Here is a 15491-nt window from a genome sequence, read left to right on the forward strand (position 1 = left end):
GAAAGGAAGCGGCTTCCGGTGCGCCGCTCTGCAGTTTCCTTGTTTCCGGCCGGCTCCTAGCGAAAGAGGAGGCCTCCTCCTCCGCCGGCGTCATGGCGGTCCCGATGGAGACGCAGCTGCAGAGCATCTTTGAGGAGGTGGTGGTGAGTTCCCGCGGCTCCAAGCTGCTCGCGTGGACAGTGGGTGGCTGCGTGTCGTCGGAAGGAAGGCGCTGGCGGGCTGAGGCGGGCAAGACCCGTGTCGTGAAAGGGAAGCGCAGCAGCGGTGCCGGGGGCAGGGAAGGGCCCCTCCGTGGATGCTGCCGGGCTCCAGCGCCCCTGACCACCGGCCGTGTTGGCTGATGGGGACCCGGAGGCCAGTCACATCCACGGAGGGCCACAGGTCGCCAGGAGAGAGGAAGGGGGGCCGCAGCTCCAGTGGCGCTCTCTCCCAAGAAGAACAACGCAGGGAGCTTCGCTTGGAGGCAACCCCAAAAATATTCGCTCTGGAGGCATGCGAAGGTTTAAAGGGATGGGCTGCACATGTTAGCCCTGCCTCCTATGTTACTGAGCTGGTCTGCTGCTACCTTGACGTGTGTGTTTTCAACATGGAAGTCTGAAGAGGACTTGCAAACATATCTGGTTGATCGTACTTACAAGCATCGGGAACTTGCATGTAAGCATGCCCTGATCTACATACTTTTGCCCTCCATGTGTCCTGGATGAATGCCTGAAAACAGCTTTTGGATAAGGACTACTACCCTTTTTAAAAAGAAAACCGTAAGGCTACTAGCATTTCCATGCAGGCTGTTGTGGAGAGATGCCCACTCTATAACCACCATGGAAGCATAGGCTACTAGCTTCTTAAGGTAATAATAATAATAAGCCCACTGCGTTTCCATGCTGGTTGTGGATTAAATTATTCCCCTTTCTTCCTCCATGTTAATAGGGAAACCAAGTGGGGTGGGGGTGGAAGAGGAATTGAGTGATACATCCCTCCTCCATCATCCCCCTCACCTGCATGGAATTCCTGCTTGCCCTGCAGGTTGGTAAATACAAGGATACATAATGACACCATGTGGAGAAAGTGGAGTGGTAGTAAGGCCAAGAATGTCTCTGGGGTAGAAGGCTGGGGCTGGAGTATGATGCTTTTTGGATGGTATCTATTGAAGGGAAGGGTTTACAAAGCAGTGCTGATTTCGGTTAGGAGCACCCAAAGGGAGATATCAGGAAAAATTTTATGACAGTGGAATGGAGTCCCTTGGAAGGTGGTGGGCTTTCCTTCCATGGAGGTTTTTAAGCAGAGGTTGAATGTTGTGGATGTTTTAGTTGAGATTCTTGCAATAGACTCTGATGGTTTCCCAACTGATTTCCTAGTAGCATTTGAAAAATTTGAGAAAGGAGTACCCCTAACTGATGGAGTTTTGCTCTAGTTAACTGGTTCTTCATCCTGTAACAATGGTAGAGGCCCACCAGGCCTTCCCATTTGGCCCATGAGGCCATTTTGGCCAAGCCACTGCCACCAGCTCTCAACCTGATGTCACATATGACATCAGATGTGAGACAGGTAAAGACCTTGCTGGGCCAAAGGTGGTTCTTTGCAGTTCTTTGTGAGTGCTGACAATCAGCTGATGGAGTTTGCATAGCACTGTGCATTGCACTTTGCAAGTCTGGATGATCAGCTGGCTGTTAAGGCTTTTTCACTGCCAACACAGATCACCTGACATTATTGTGATGCTATGTGATTAACAGCAAACTTTAGATGGGGTGAGGGACATAAAGGACAAACCCACTGACAGGATCCAGTTTGACATCCCTGTCATATAGTATGACATCTACTGAACTTTATTATAGTACAGTCATGCCTAGTGTTGTGTTAGGTTCATGTTGCATCTTTTCGGCTTGCGAACGCAGCAAACCCAGAAGTGTATACTTCCGGGTTTCGCTGCACGTGCAGAAGCGTTCGCACATGCGCTGAAGCACTCTATCGCGCTTCATACTTGCACAGAAGCACCTCTCTAGTTGCAGACTTTTCAGGGTGCGAACGGTTCGTGTCCACAACTAGAGGTACCACTGTAATAATAATAATTGCAACAACCATTATTGTTATTATTATTATACCCTGCCACCATGAGTGGCTTACAGCATATATAAAAACATAGGAAATATTTAAGCAGTGGGAAGACCTAGAAAGAGCTCCAAGGAATTGCAGTACACAGAATAGAGTAAATTGGTTTCATCTCTATCCAAATACTACAGTATTTTATATAATGATCAGCAGCAGTGAGTCTTGGGCCATGTGTGTGTAAAAGAGGACACCTGAACTGGCAGGTGACATTTTTATTTGACTGTAGGATCTCTTAGACTCAGTGTTCAAAATTCCCATTGTTCTAGGTGCATTTTGCAACAGGGAATTTCATTATTGCGAGCAGTTTCTGATCTCTGGGTGCAATACTGCGCCTAAGATTTCAGATTAAAACTGCAGAGTGGAAGAAAAGGAGGACCCTTTTCTGCCTCCCCACTTCTAGCTACTCTCTGGAGAAGAGACCCTCTTAAGAATATTGGAGGGTGGGCAGGGGAAGAACTAGACCATATGAAAAATGAACATAATATTTTAGCTGCAGTTCATTCATTCATTTTCAGCTTTGTCTTCTTGTTATAAAAAAGCACACCTAGACATTCCGTTGTTGCGCCCATAACCTAGTTTTAAGGTGCCATTTGGCTCCTAGCTTTAATATCTGTTTCTAACGCTGCTTGGGCCCTGCAATCCACACCTACAGTCTAGGCTTGATGAAGCAAGCTGAATATTTTGGTAAAGGTATACAGGATGCAAATCTACAGGCTTCAGATGTTGGCCACTAAAAGTCAGAGACAGACTAGTGCTATAAGTAGTGTCTAAGGCTGCTGTTGTGTGTTTGATTAGTAAAGCATCAAGATATGGGAACTTAACCTTCTTCTGTTATTTTCAGCATTTGATACTGACAACAATATATTATATTTATTTATGTAAATTTTTTATTTTAAGCCTCTTTGGGAACCAGTAGTGTCTTAAAAGTGGGGTATAGCTATAAAAATTGTTAAGGCCTCTCTTTCTGCCTGGATCTTTCAGCATTCATTTTTCTTGTGGCTTATTTTCATTTCAGCAGTTACATTTTTGATTAGTTGATGACTTTGCTTCCCCCAGTTACTGTGGAGCCTTTGATTTAACATAGGGTAGAGGAAATGTAGGGGAGAAGCCAAGTTTCATTTGTCATCAAGAACTTGTTTTGTTTTTGTTTTTTCCCCTTTGTAGAAAACAGAGGTCATAGAGGAAGCCTTTCCTGGGTAAGTGCACTGAAACTATTTGCTTGCATGATAGCAAACATCTTGTTGTATTTTCTGATGATGGAATGTGTCGTCTGCCCCCCCAAAAAAATAATAATTGTGGTTTTATTTTCTACAGCATGTTTATGGACACTCCTGAAGATGAGAGAACCAAATTGATCAGTTGCTTGGGAGCCTTTAGACAGTTCTGGAGCAATCTTTCTCAGGTGAGTAATCCATCTGTTGCTGACATTATTTAGAAACAACACCCAAAGCTTCCCAAAGCATCAACTTACAGATCAGGTTTTCATAATTCTGTACAATAATGCCAGTAACTCTGTGAGTGGAATTTCTGCTGTTTAGAGATCTCAGATAGCTTCCAGTAGTTAAAAGCCACAGGCAGGTCCTCAAGTTCAGCATATTAATAGGGTGTGCTGTTTTCTTTTTACGATGCCAGAATGTTGTCTTAGGGTCTCTGTGCACCACCCAGACAGTTCTGCTTTATAAGCTGCTATTCCAGGGTTCTGCTCATATGTTGGGCTTTGCAAGGATATAAGAATACAAGATCACTGACCTTCTGGATCAGACCAAAGGTCTATCTAGTCCAGCATCCTGTTCTCAAGTGGCCCAAGAGATGCCTGTGGCACATAAGCAGGACATAAATGCAACAGTACTCTCCCCACTTGTGATTCCCAGCAACTGGTATGCAAAGGCATAATACTTTCAATAGATAGTACACAGCCATCAAAGCTAGTACTCACTGATAGCCTTATCCTCAATTAATTTGTCAAATTCCCTTTTAAAATCATCCAGGTTTGTGGCCATTATTATATATTGAGATAGTGAACTTCATCAACTGTGCACCATGTGAATGAGTACTTTTATCTGTCCTGAATTCAGCTTCATTGGATGACCCTGAGTTCTAGTGTCAGGAGAGAGATAGAAAAAAATTCTTTCCATTCACTTTTCCCACATCTTGCCCAATTTTATACACCTCTATCAGATACCCACTTACTCACATTTTGTTCCTAAACTAGCTCAGCACAAGTGGCCAGGAAGCTCCTGCTGGCAGTTCTACCAGCAGTAGACAGGGGAAAGACCCCAGAATGGAGTGTAAGGGAGGCCCATTGGAGGCTTCAAATTCATTTGAATCTAAGCCTTGCAGATCCCCCAAGGGGCCTTGCCATTGGACCCCTGAGCTACACCAGCATGTGGCTGGCATAGCAAGAAGGATAGAACCCACCGTACCATTCTGCACTTTCCTAGGCCCTTGCTGTTCTTATGAAACAACTCCAAATTCAAATCTCAGCAGTCTCCCAACTCCCCTTCTTTCCAGTAATCTGTGTTGCTTGACTAGATTAATAGTAATGGACTTCACTGAATGGTCTTCCAGAGAATTGTTTTGAGAATCTTTTTCCATCCTCTTCACAAACAGGAATTATTAAAGATACTTGCTTGGAGGTTTTATTACTGTAAATATTTACTTCTTCCCAATCTCTTTTCAAGTTTATGAAATCTGAATTACTGACATGTTTATCTTTTTTTTTTACAGGAATCTCATGAACAGTGTGTTCAGTGGATTGTAAGGTTCATACATAGCCAGCATAGTCCTAAAAGAATTTCTTTTCTGTATGACTGTTTAGCAATGGCTGTGGAGACTGGGCTGCTTCCACCAAGGTACGTTTCTTCCAGACAAACTGGGCCTGTGGAAAAGCATGATGGAAAATTGGGTGCTTAAGGATTGTCCTCATATGCACTAGTACTTGGAGTCTGACAACTTTCTCTTAGAAAATACATCACTCACTTTTGTTTTCAATTTCTCCAGGATGGTTTGTGAATCTCTGCTAAATTCTGACAACCTAGAGTGGGAAAGGACACAGCTTTGGTCTCTAACATTTAAGCTTGTCCAAAAAATAATCGGTGGTGTAGACTACAAGGTAATGGGCTTTTAAAATCTCTGTGTTGCAATACTTCATTGTGCTTTTTATATTGCTATTATAGGCTACAAACAGTTTTCTAGGTTGTTTATTTAAATTTAATGCCTACCTTATCCTGAGGCTTGGGATTGCCCTTGCTATACCTTGTCCTTATTCAGTAATTGTATGATGTAGGCTATCATTTATTATATCTGTTGAGAGTAGAGTTGAAACAGAGATAGAAAAGTGCTTCTTGAGGACACTTAATGATTCCAGGACTTGAGCTGATGTTTTTAATCCAGATTTTCTGATTGCCAACATTGTTGGTGGTTGACCACCCAAAAATTACTTTGAATTGTAGGGTTTCCCAAACTGGTGGGATTCGCATAGGAATAATTATGCGTAGTATCCAACAGTGGATAGGGGCCATGCCTTTTCATCATCACCTCGAAAAAGGTGCAGAGTATATCAGCATAGTAACTGTGCTGTGATGATGTGGATCTTAATCATTGCATGCATATCTCATCTGTAGGACCATATTTCAAACATTGTACTTTGGTTTCCAGTGCAGCATTGGAAGCTTTGTGTACAGTCCTTATAGCTGAATTGAGGCATTCAACGATGATAAACTCACACCCAACATCCAGCAGGGGAATCAATGCACAGTAGCTTACTTCTTCACACAGTTTTCCTTACCAGCTCCTGGGAAACAATGTGTAGTTCTAACAAGCAACCTCATTTGGGCGGCAAGAGAAGCCGAACCCATTGGATGAATCTGTGTATATGGTATTCATTGCTTTAAGAAAGTGGATGACAATCAGTATAATTCTAAGGACTGGAAAATCCTATATCTGTGTGTGTATCTTCCGTTTCTATAAAATTCAAACATGTACACTATGTTTTCCCAGATTTTATCTATATAATTTTTGTGTGTTTTTTTTTATAGGGTGTGCGAGATCTTTTGAAGGGTATCCTAGAAAAAATCCTAACTATTCCCAACACAGTGAGCTCTGCTGTTGTGCAGCAACTTTTAGCAGCAAGAGAGGTAAAGTTGTGAAGTGGTGCAGGATGCAATAACACAATAAGTTATTTTAAACTTCAGACGTCTGTCAAACAAGGCTTCGGGGAAGCATTTGAAATTTACATGTTCAATTTGGTTTAAAAGCCAATTAATCTTTGGTTGCCTTAAAAGAGACCTCTGAGAAAGTTTATCTGACATGCATCTACTAGAGAAAGTTATTCTCTGTGTGTAAGATGCAGAGTGCAATAGTAGTGTATCTGCAGCACCTTCTTGACAGGAGATTTTCTTTAAGGTCTCTTGAGATATTCAGACAACACATCCAAATCTTTATGCAAAGCAAGCATTGTAACTACTAAAAAAAGAAGAAAGTGAATTAAAATATGAAGTTTGGTTCTAATCACTGTGGTTCTTTTCATGTTATGTCCTGGAAGAAAAACATTCTTTCTTGTTGTCCAGCCTTCCTGAATCTTTTTTTTAATATTGGATATAGTATTTTCAATGTGTTCAACTAAGAGTGCTAACTGCTTTAAAAATCTAGATGGTTAGCATCCTTTCAACGATTCCATTTTTAGCCTTCTGAGATGTCGGAGCACCCCATCATAGTTTGAGCGTCAAATTAAAGCTGAAACTTGTTTGCCTGAAACATTGCAACCAAATCTCCTCATTATGACCTTGTTTTATCCTTCCCTCCATTCCATTCTGTCCCGTCCCCTCTAATAACAAACACAGGTGCTGAGTGCTGGTGGCCATAGAGCCAGAATGAGGTCACTGAGAAACAAGAAGGCAGATAGTGCCATGCTTTATTTTATTTTTATTTGCAAAAATTTCTATACTGCCAGCATTAAGAAAAAATATAATGGCAGAGAACAGCATAAAATCAACAATAAAATTACATTCATAAAACAAGTACAAAATGCTTGGGGGAACTGCAAGGTTTATGAAAGTCCAAAATATAAGAGAGCACAACCAAATGAAGACTGGGCTTGTTCGGTGACTAGAGGAAGACAGAAATTTGGGGCAGATGTCTGGGTATGACTAGCTTGCTGGAACCATGAACAGGATTGCTCCATATGGCAACATTTCACTGTGTTTCACTTGCTTTTCTCTAAATTTTGTAAACAATTTTTCCCCCTTCAGTTTCCCTCTCTTTGTTGTTACCTAGGTAGTTGCCTACATTTTGGAAAGGAATGCATGTTTATTACCTGCCTACTTTGCGGTCACAGAGATCCGAAAGTTGTATCCCGAAGGAAAACTTCCACATTGGGTAAGGCTTAAGATATATATTTAAAAGGACAAAATGCCTTCATTTCCTTAAAGCCTGGAGTAGTATGGGACCAGTTTATTCCAAAGGGAAGGGAAACGACATCTAGGTTCAGTGTGCCAAGTTCTTACTTGGCATGCAGCATAGCCCTTGATCAAAAGGATTTCGTCACTATCACAAATACATACCTCAGATGTTTTATCCAGGCAAGCTTAGTCTCGGACCAATCGCTCCTTGAGGCTTACTGTAGAGCATCCTAGAACGATTGTACTGTAAAGGAAACTACAGAAATGCTTTGCATTTCCTATTTCACTGCATCTTCATTTTGTGAAGACTAGGTCCTTTATATGTCATAAAAAAAATTGTGTGTGTCTGTCATTTCCTTTTTATAATCCTGTTGTCTGGTGTTGCACTCAAGAGTTCTCCCCTTATGCATGTTTGCGGATTGCTCTTGTTTGTTTATCTTCCTTTGCTCACAGGAAAGGACAGTGGAGGTTCATAATGTGAAGAGACTTAGTTAATGTTGTTGTTGACATTTGAAAGGAGGCAGGCTAAAGACTGCTTTGCCCTTTTTTGAATAACATAATAGTGGCTGAAGCTAGTTTTGCTGACCTAGTTCTTAATTCAAATTATGATAACTTACTGGTGAAGATTTGTAGCATTTGGATTAATCTCATAGTACTGGTTAAAGTAATTTGCTTGTTGGGTGCAAATTCAACTGGGTATTTGACTTCCAGTTTTATTTATTTTTTAAGTTGTTAGGCAACCTAGTATCGGACTTCGTGGATTCCTTCAGACCTACAGCGAGAATAAATTCCATCTGTGGTAAGAGTTTCTAAATATAGCAATGTAATGTTAGCTTTGTTGGCAGCAGCTGAAGGATCTAATGTGCAATTTCTAGCCCATAATGTTTAAATACAGATAGCTTGTCTGATGATTAGTTAGATGTGCCACTGATTCCTGCGTGTCCTTAATCTGCCACTTGGTGGTCTCTGGGATCAATCATTATAGTCTGCCCAGTAGAGCAGTGCTCCAGAACTTGATCATTGTGGTGAGAACCAGTGTTGACACCACTTGTGCAATGGTGTCTAGGAGGGCCTTTTACCAACTTCCTCTGGTTCACCACCTACACCCAGGTTCCTGGATAAGGTTAGCCTGATTGCTGTCGGCCATGCATTGGTAACCTTGAGGCTGGATTACTGTAATGTGCTCTCTGTGGGGCTGTCCTTGGGTCTCGTTTGGGAGGGCCAACCGGTGCTGAATTCAGCGGCCTGATTGCTGGTGGGAACTCCTGGTTGAGAACAATGATAAATTGAGCCTTTACTGTCATTGGCCCAGTCCTGTAGAACAGCCTGCCACTAGAGATTCAGCTGGCTTCTCCTGTGCCAACTTTCAAAAGTCTGCTGAAAGCATTTCTATTCTGCCAGACCTATGCAGACAATTAAGAGTACATCCCCCACGATGGTCTGCTGCTGTTTGTTTTTAATTATATTGCCTTTTAACTTGTTTTGATTTTATCATTTGCTCTTCTGTTTTTATATTGTTGTAAACGGCTGGTAGTTCTTTACGATACAGCGGTATACAAATATTTTTTATAAAATAAATAAATAAACTGATCCTGAGGCTTGAAAAATGCAGCATCTGTAGTAACTTCACGCAGATGCCTATAGGCAGGGAACAATCAAAGCCCTATTACTAGTATTTCTATTGTATACAAAAAGAATTGGCTAACAATATCCTAGGGTTTTTATGCCTTGCAAATTTAGGGAGAGGTATACTTTGTGACTCATGGTTTCTCTCTTTGGTTTTCAATACATGTAGGGCGATGTAGCCTCCTTCCTGTAGTAAATAACTCTGGTGCTATTTGCAATTCATGGAAGCTGGATCCTACAACTCTTCGTTTCCCACTGAAAGGCCTTTTGCCATATGATAAGGTATATGTGCATGTGACAGATGTGAAAGCCATATTTCTAACTTAGAAATGTGAGGGGGAACAATTTGTGGAACTTTTTCACGTAGACCGGTTAAAGTGCTGGTGCTTATGCAATTTTGAGAATGCATTAAAATGTTGTTGAGGATTAGACCATTGATTGCATGTTCTGATTCCTAAAGTAACATACAGCTTTTTCTCAGGGTCCTAAAAAAAGAGAGTATGTTATCGTTGTTGTTTTTCTTCTTGTTGCAAAATCTCCACCCTACTGAGCTTATAAAGCAGGGGTGTGTACCTGAACATAATGCTCGGAAACTTGTGAGAAAGTGATCCTTGCACTGGCCCTTGGGGAAGCTTGAAACGAGGCAAGATGTGCCGGAATTTGAGTTGTGAAGGTGGGAGGGGCTTGTCCCTGCAGTTGCGCTGGGCCTTGCGTGCACCTGGAGCATCTGTAAAGTGCTGCATTAAATCAAAAGCAAAGCCCTACCACACCTTCCTTTCACCAGAGTAGTAGGGCTGGTACGGAGCTGGAATGTTGGCTCCCTATCAAAGCCTGTTTGGGCTCCTTGCACAGGGCTATTGAATTGAACGTGTCAACTATATACAGGCAAATCCAGTATTCTTGCTTGATAAATGTGATCTCCTGCTTTACTCTATTGCTGCCAGCTGCTTTCAGAAGCTCCTTGCACAGACCACACATCCAGTGAGGGTTCACCCATAATAGGAAGTTGCATTTCTGCCTAGTGAGCATGCAAGTGTTGCCACCTCAACTGTTCTTGATGTCACAGGAGGACTCTGCCAAAGAACAGAGCCGCCCTGGAGGGAGTGACTAATGCTATCCAGGGAAAATGGCTCCTGGGGGTGACACTTCCTTATAGTTTGGTAGAAATAGCAGCTGCTCTGGTTCTCTGTTTTGCCCAAACTTCTCACGGATCCGTACAAGAAACGCTTTGGGGTGTTTAGGTATTTTGAAAAGTAGCAAGCAAGCCACTGTGATAGCTAAAAAGTGTTGCACTTTTATTGTTGCATAAATTCAGCAAGGTTGCATAAAGGTAAGTTGTGTTGGACCACCTTAGCTCTCCCCCCCCCCCCATATTCACTGTGCCCCATTGTTCATACCTGTCGGCCAGAAAATCAAGTGGGTCCTTTTCGTACTGTCTCTGTGGTGAAGTTGGAGGTGATTGAACGTGATTGAAGCCAAATATTCTTAGTGCATGATAATAAGACTGCAAGAATAAAATAACCTGCAGGACTAGAGAGACAGCAAGAATGTTCATACAAGTTGGGAAATGAAGCCGGTGGTGATGAATTCTGCGTCACAGAAGATGAGTTTCTGTTTCTGTGAAAAGCTTCCATTCCCACCTATCTAAAAACGCTGCCATCTATTGCCTACTCTTGCCTATTCTCCACCAACCCCACCCAAATTATTACCTATCAATATGTATTGATATGTAATAATTTGGGCGGGGTTGGTGGAGAATAGTTATGGCGATAACTTGAAATAAGACTCTTGTTAAGTCTTAGAGCATTAAATCACTTACCCCAACTCCTGCCATCAGAGGTAGCAATACCTGAAGTAAGAGTCACGCAATACAAATGTTAGCGGGAAGAAGGGAGCCTGCTTAATGTCTGTCGCTGGTGATGCTTTAATCGAATGGGGAATCTTAATTTCAGCTGTTAAATGTTTTTGTGTCAAAAGGGTTGGCATTTGTATGCTTTTTTGTTTTTGTTTTCAAGGATCTGTTTGAGCCCCAGACTGCTTTGTTGCGGTATGTGCTGGAGCAGCCCTATTCCAGAGATATGGTCTGCAATATGCTAGGTCTAAACAAGCAGGTACTGTATTGTGCTGTAATGCCTTTTGTTTTGCATAGAACCTGCACTTTTCTTTTCTCTTTTTCTTTGCTATAGCTAACTAAGCAAAACAGTTGAGGATCAGATCATGATTCCCCCCCACACACCTTCAGTATTATTGCTTTAGGTTAATTGGGCACTATTATTCCTATCATTTATATATTGCTTTAAAGGTTTCAAAATTGAAAAGTAGAGACTTTAAATATATATATACATATATATATTGGCATTGCTTTTTCCCCCTATAAGGCCAGCCTCAAATATACCCTGAACCTATGGCAGACAAACGTTCCCCTCTTTTTTGGAGGGGTGGCGGCAGTGGTGGTGGTAGATGTGCTGCTTAGATCACTAGTCTATTGAATTTGTCTGTGAAATGCCTTGGCATGTTTTCATTACCGTCAGTGGTAATGAATGGATTAATGTTAAACTTTTTAATTTATTTATTTATTTTACTTTACTCCCCACCCCTTTTTTTTTCTTTCTTTCTTTTTCCCTTACCATGTGGGAGGGCCTGGTCTGACTTGGGGTACCTTGAGGCTGGCCTCATAGTCACTGTTTTGTCTTTTCTTTTTTTCTTTCTTTATTTTTGTTCTGTCCTGTCTTGTCCTGCCCATCCTCCAATGCTCTAGACCTTGAACATTGCTCAGGTATGTTCACAACCTTACTGTTGTATTGTGACTAACGATACGCTGGCTGCTTTGTAGCCGCTGATTCCAGTTCGAGAATACACGTCTGGCCAGGGCTTGAAATTGGTGGGACCATCACATGCTAAGAAACGGTTAACTTCCTAAAAAAAATCTGAGGTTTTAAGAATGCTGTGTAGTTTAAAAAGGATCTTATGAAGCCAGTTCAATAATTGGCTTGGGTTACCCATGACTTACCCAAACTGTCATAGTCAATTTTGTTCCAACTATAAAATTTCCTTGCCTTGAAAAGAAAGAAAAACTTGTTTGTATAACAATGTGAAAGAGAACTCGGTTTGCTAAATATTAGCACACTTAAGTATTTATGTAAAAATTCAACTTGACTAGGAAAGGTCATACTCAGCCTCCATTTAAAAAAACCCAATAACTCTTTTAACTTATATCTCCAAATGGGCTGAGCTAAAAAAAAGCAAAGAAAAAAATTCCTTGCGAAGATGGACATAAATTTACAACTTATTTAATACCCACACTAGTCTGCTTATATATTTCAACTTTGACCTCTTTAGTCTTTTCTTTTTTTAATTTAACAAGTTTACCCAAACTGATATTTAAGCAAAGTACAATGGCGTTGGTGTTTGCAATACTATAGTGAAGGTTGTGTCAGTGTTTTCATTTTATAAAAAAAACTCATTTCAGGGATTGTACTTGACCATAACATTTGCTTGATGCTAAAACTTTGGTTATTACTTAAAAGCAACAACAATCTTTTAGACTTAGATTCGCTGTATGTTGACTTTGCAAAGAAATTATAAAGTAGTATTCCACTTTAAAATAATACAGCTATTTAATATAGTGTTGTTTGTTAAACTTAAAAAAAAAAAGCTTTGGTGAATGGTACAGTGTCAGTTGTGGCGTTAATGCTTAAAATGATTATTTTCACAGCTAAGCTTTTATTGAGATAGAAATGAATATTTTTATAAGTTGCTTCTTTAATGCTAAATTGTAAAATAATCTGTACCACTGGAACTGCCCAAGCACGCGGAGCTGTGTAATTTGTAGCTTCCTGGCATATTTCTGCTGCACTGCCATGAATATTCAGAAATGTACAACTCTCCTTCATCCTTTTATAATGTTTAGCATTGCACAACTGGGTGTATGCAGACAAGTTTGTTGCATAAAGTATGAATTGGACCTTAAAGCTGGAAAAGCTGAGGCCAAATCCCTTGATGAATTTAACTGGGTGACTTTGGTTAAGCCACTGCCTTTCAGCTTCACTTCCTTATCTGTTAAATAACTCCCTGCTTTACTAAATTGCTGAATTCATCTTTACCAAATATAAATGTTTTAAAGCACATTAAAGCCCCTGTGTTGTACCCAAGTGTGTTGGGTTCCTAATGTGGCATATTGGAGCCCCATTTTCCTTGCCAAAGCACACACTACAGTACCACAACAGGCTCTTACGAAGAATCAAGAGTTCTCTGTGCATGTCCTGTACCTCTGTTCACTTTTCTTCCCCCTCTGCTTGGCCAAGGAAGGTTACGCAGGAGAAAACTGAGCTCTGCAAGTATACTTAGATCCTTTCTGCAAATGTGAAATTAAAATATTGTCCGGATCCACCTTCTGCCTCTTTCACCTCTACTCTAAGCCTCCCAATAGACAAATGTTTATAAAACAAGACTAAATATTTAGTGGCTTAATTTTTTAACATCATCAACAACTTCACAATAGTAGGTTTAGATATTACCATTTCGATCCATTTTACATATGTTCCTTTTTAAGTACATTGAAAGATCAAGATTGGGAGAAATAATTTCTACCTCCAGCATACAGTTCAACTCAGAGCAAACTTTTATGGCCAAGTAACAAAACTTTGAAATTCATGGTTTTTTTTAATGGAAATGCTGACAAACTATGAATTGTAGGTGTGCTGCCATAATAACAACAGTCTGTGAACTTTTTTTTGTTTTGTTCATTTGTCAGTAAAAAAAAGCATGAAAGGGTTGTGTGTGACATTGCTTGGTTGGAATTCAAAGCTAATGCTGCAAATGATATCAAATGATCAATACTGAAACTATGCAAGTTGGTTTTATTTTAGATCAATCTGCTAGGAAATCTGTATTCCCTGAAAACTTCAACAATTAAGACCTTGGCTTTGCATTACAATGTCAACTGCCTACAGCTCCATCAAAAATTTACTTGTGACTCAAAAATGATTAAATAGAATCAAGCTTCACACATACATCTCCTCCTAACATTTGTGTGTTGGACTTGACCCCATTTTGCATTGGGGCCTTTACCATGAGATCAGTTATTAAACAGATGGCGTGAATAGTGTAGTGCTACAATAACACAATTGTTTCTGCAATGAAGTGTGCTGTCAGCAGGAGCGCTTCCCCTGCTCTTTATGCTGTCCTCCTGGGCCCTGTTCCTCCTGTGTTTCTGCTGCTGCTGCTGCTCTCTTTAATTTCCTTTCGTATCTTCAGAAAAAAATCCCTCTATGGTTCCTCTTTAGGAAACTGTTGTCAGGATATGTCTCGTATGATATTCGTAATTAGCCCATAGTTGTAACCTTCACACCTACCCAGCTCATTTGAAACTGAATGATGGTTCCTTTACAACCCTCCAATATCCAAATAGGGATTCTGACTCCTTAAGAACAAACATTTTGAAGTAAGGAGACTCCCTTTCAAACAGCATTTTTGTAATTGAGAATTTAAAAAAATCAGCACAAAGTTAGTGCTGAACACTACATGTAGTCTAAATAATTCCAATGGCTCCATCCTCTCCCATGCTTTTCAACTTCTATATGAAGCCGCAGGGAGAGATCATCAGGGGATCTGGACTGGATGTTCCCCAGTATGATACCCAGCTCTACCTCTCGTTTAAATCTGAACCAGTGGTAAATGTCCTGTGTGAGTGTCTGGAGGTGGTTGGAAGATGGATGCTGGTTAGCTGATTAAAGCTGAATCCCAACAAGACAGAACTACTGTTTCTGGTGGGCAGTTGTCAAGGGCTCATTGGTTCTGAATGGGTTAACTGTGCCCCTGAAGGACCAGGTTCACAGACTTGGGGTCATTTTGGACTCATAACTGTCCATCGAAGCGCAGGTTAATTCTGTGTCCAGGATGGCAATCTACCAGCTCCATGTGGTACGCCAGCTGAGACCCAACCTGCCTGTGCACTGTCTCACCAGGATGATTATCTCCCACTTGGATTACTGCAATGTGCTGTATGTGGGGCTATCATTGAAGGTGACTCAGAAACTGCTACTAATCAAGAATGCGGGAGCTGGGCTGGTGACTGGGATTGACCATGGGGACCATAGAACACTGGTCCTAAAAGATCTACATTGGCTCCCAGTACATTTCTGAGCACAATTTAAAGTCTTTGTGTTGACCTTTAAAGCCCTAAACGGCCTCAGAATCTCCACCCCCATCATTTAACCCAGACACTGATCCAACTCCAAGGGTCTTTTGGCGGTTCCCTCGCTGCAAGGAGTGAAGTTAACAGGGAACTAGGTAGAGAGCCTTCTTGGTAGTGGTGCCCGTCCTGTGGAACAATCTCCTGTCAGATGTCAAATAGATACA

General features: G+C 41.2%; 1 protein-coding gene across 2 annotated transcripts in view; it reads left to right on the forward strand.

Moving 5' to 3' along the window:
• The window catches only part of MED23 (mediator complex subunit 23), a 41170-nt gene continuing 25679 nt past the window's right edge, over positions 1-15491 (forward strand). Inside the window, exons 1-11 of one of the 2 annotated variants that reach the window (XM_082216036.1) lie at positions 1-143; positions 3271-3302; positions 3421-3508; positions 4834-4958; positions 5107-5218; positions 6144-6242; positions 7381-7482; positions 8235-8304; positions 9301-9413; positions 11147-11242; positions 11890-11907. In XM_082216036.1, coding sequence (XP_082072162.1) covers positions 93-143; positions 3271-3302; positions 3421-3508; positions 4834-4958; positions 5107-5218; positions 6144-6242; positions 7381-7482; positions 8235-8304; positions 9301-9413; positions 11147-11242; positions 11890-11907 — 906 coding nt within the window. In that variant the 5' untranslated portion in view covers positions 1-92. The remainder of the gene's footprint in view (positions 144-3270; positions 3303-3420; positions 3509-4833; positions 4959-5106; positions 5219-6143; positions 6243-7380; positions 7483-8234; positions 8305-9300; positions 9414-11146; positions 11243-11889; positions 11908-15491) is intronic. The other variant, XM_082216037.1, reaches the window with a different exon arrangement.

Source organism: Podarcis vaucheri (assembly GCF_965113315.1).
Source record: "Podarcis vaucheri genome assembly, chromosome: 3".
Classification (NCBI taxonomy): Eukaryota; Metazoa; Chordata; class Lepidosauria; order Squamata; family Lacertidae; genus Podarcis; species Podarcis vaucheri.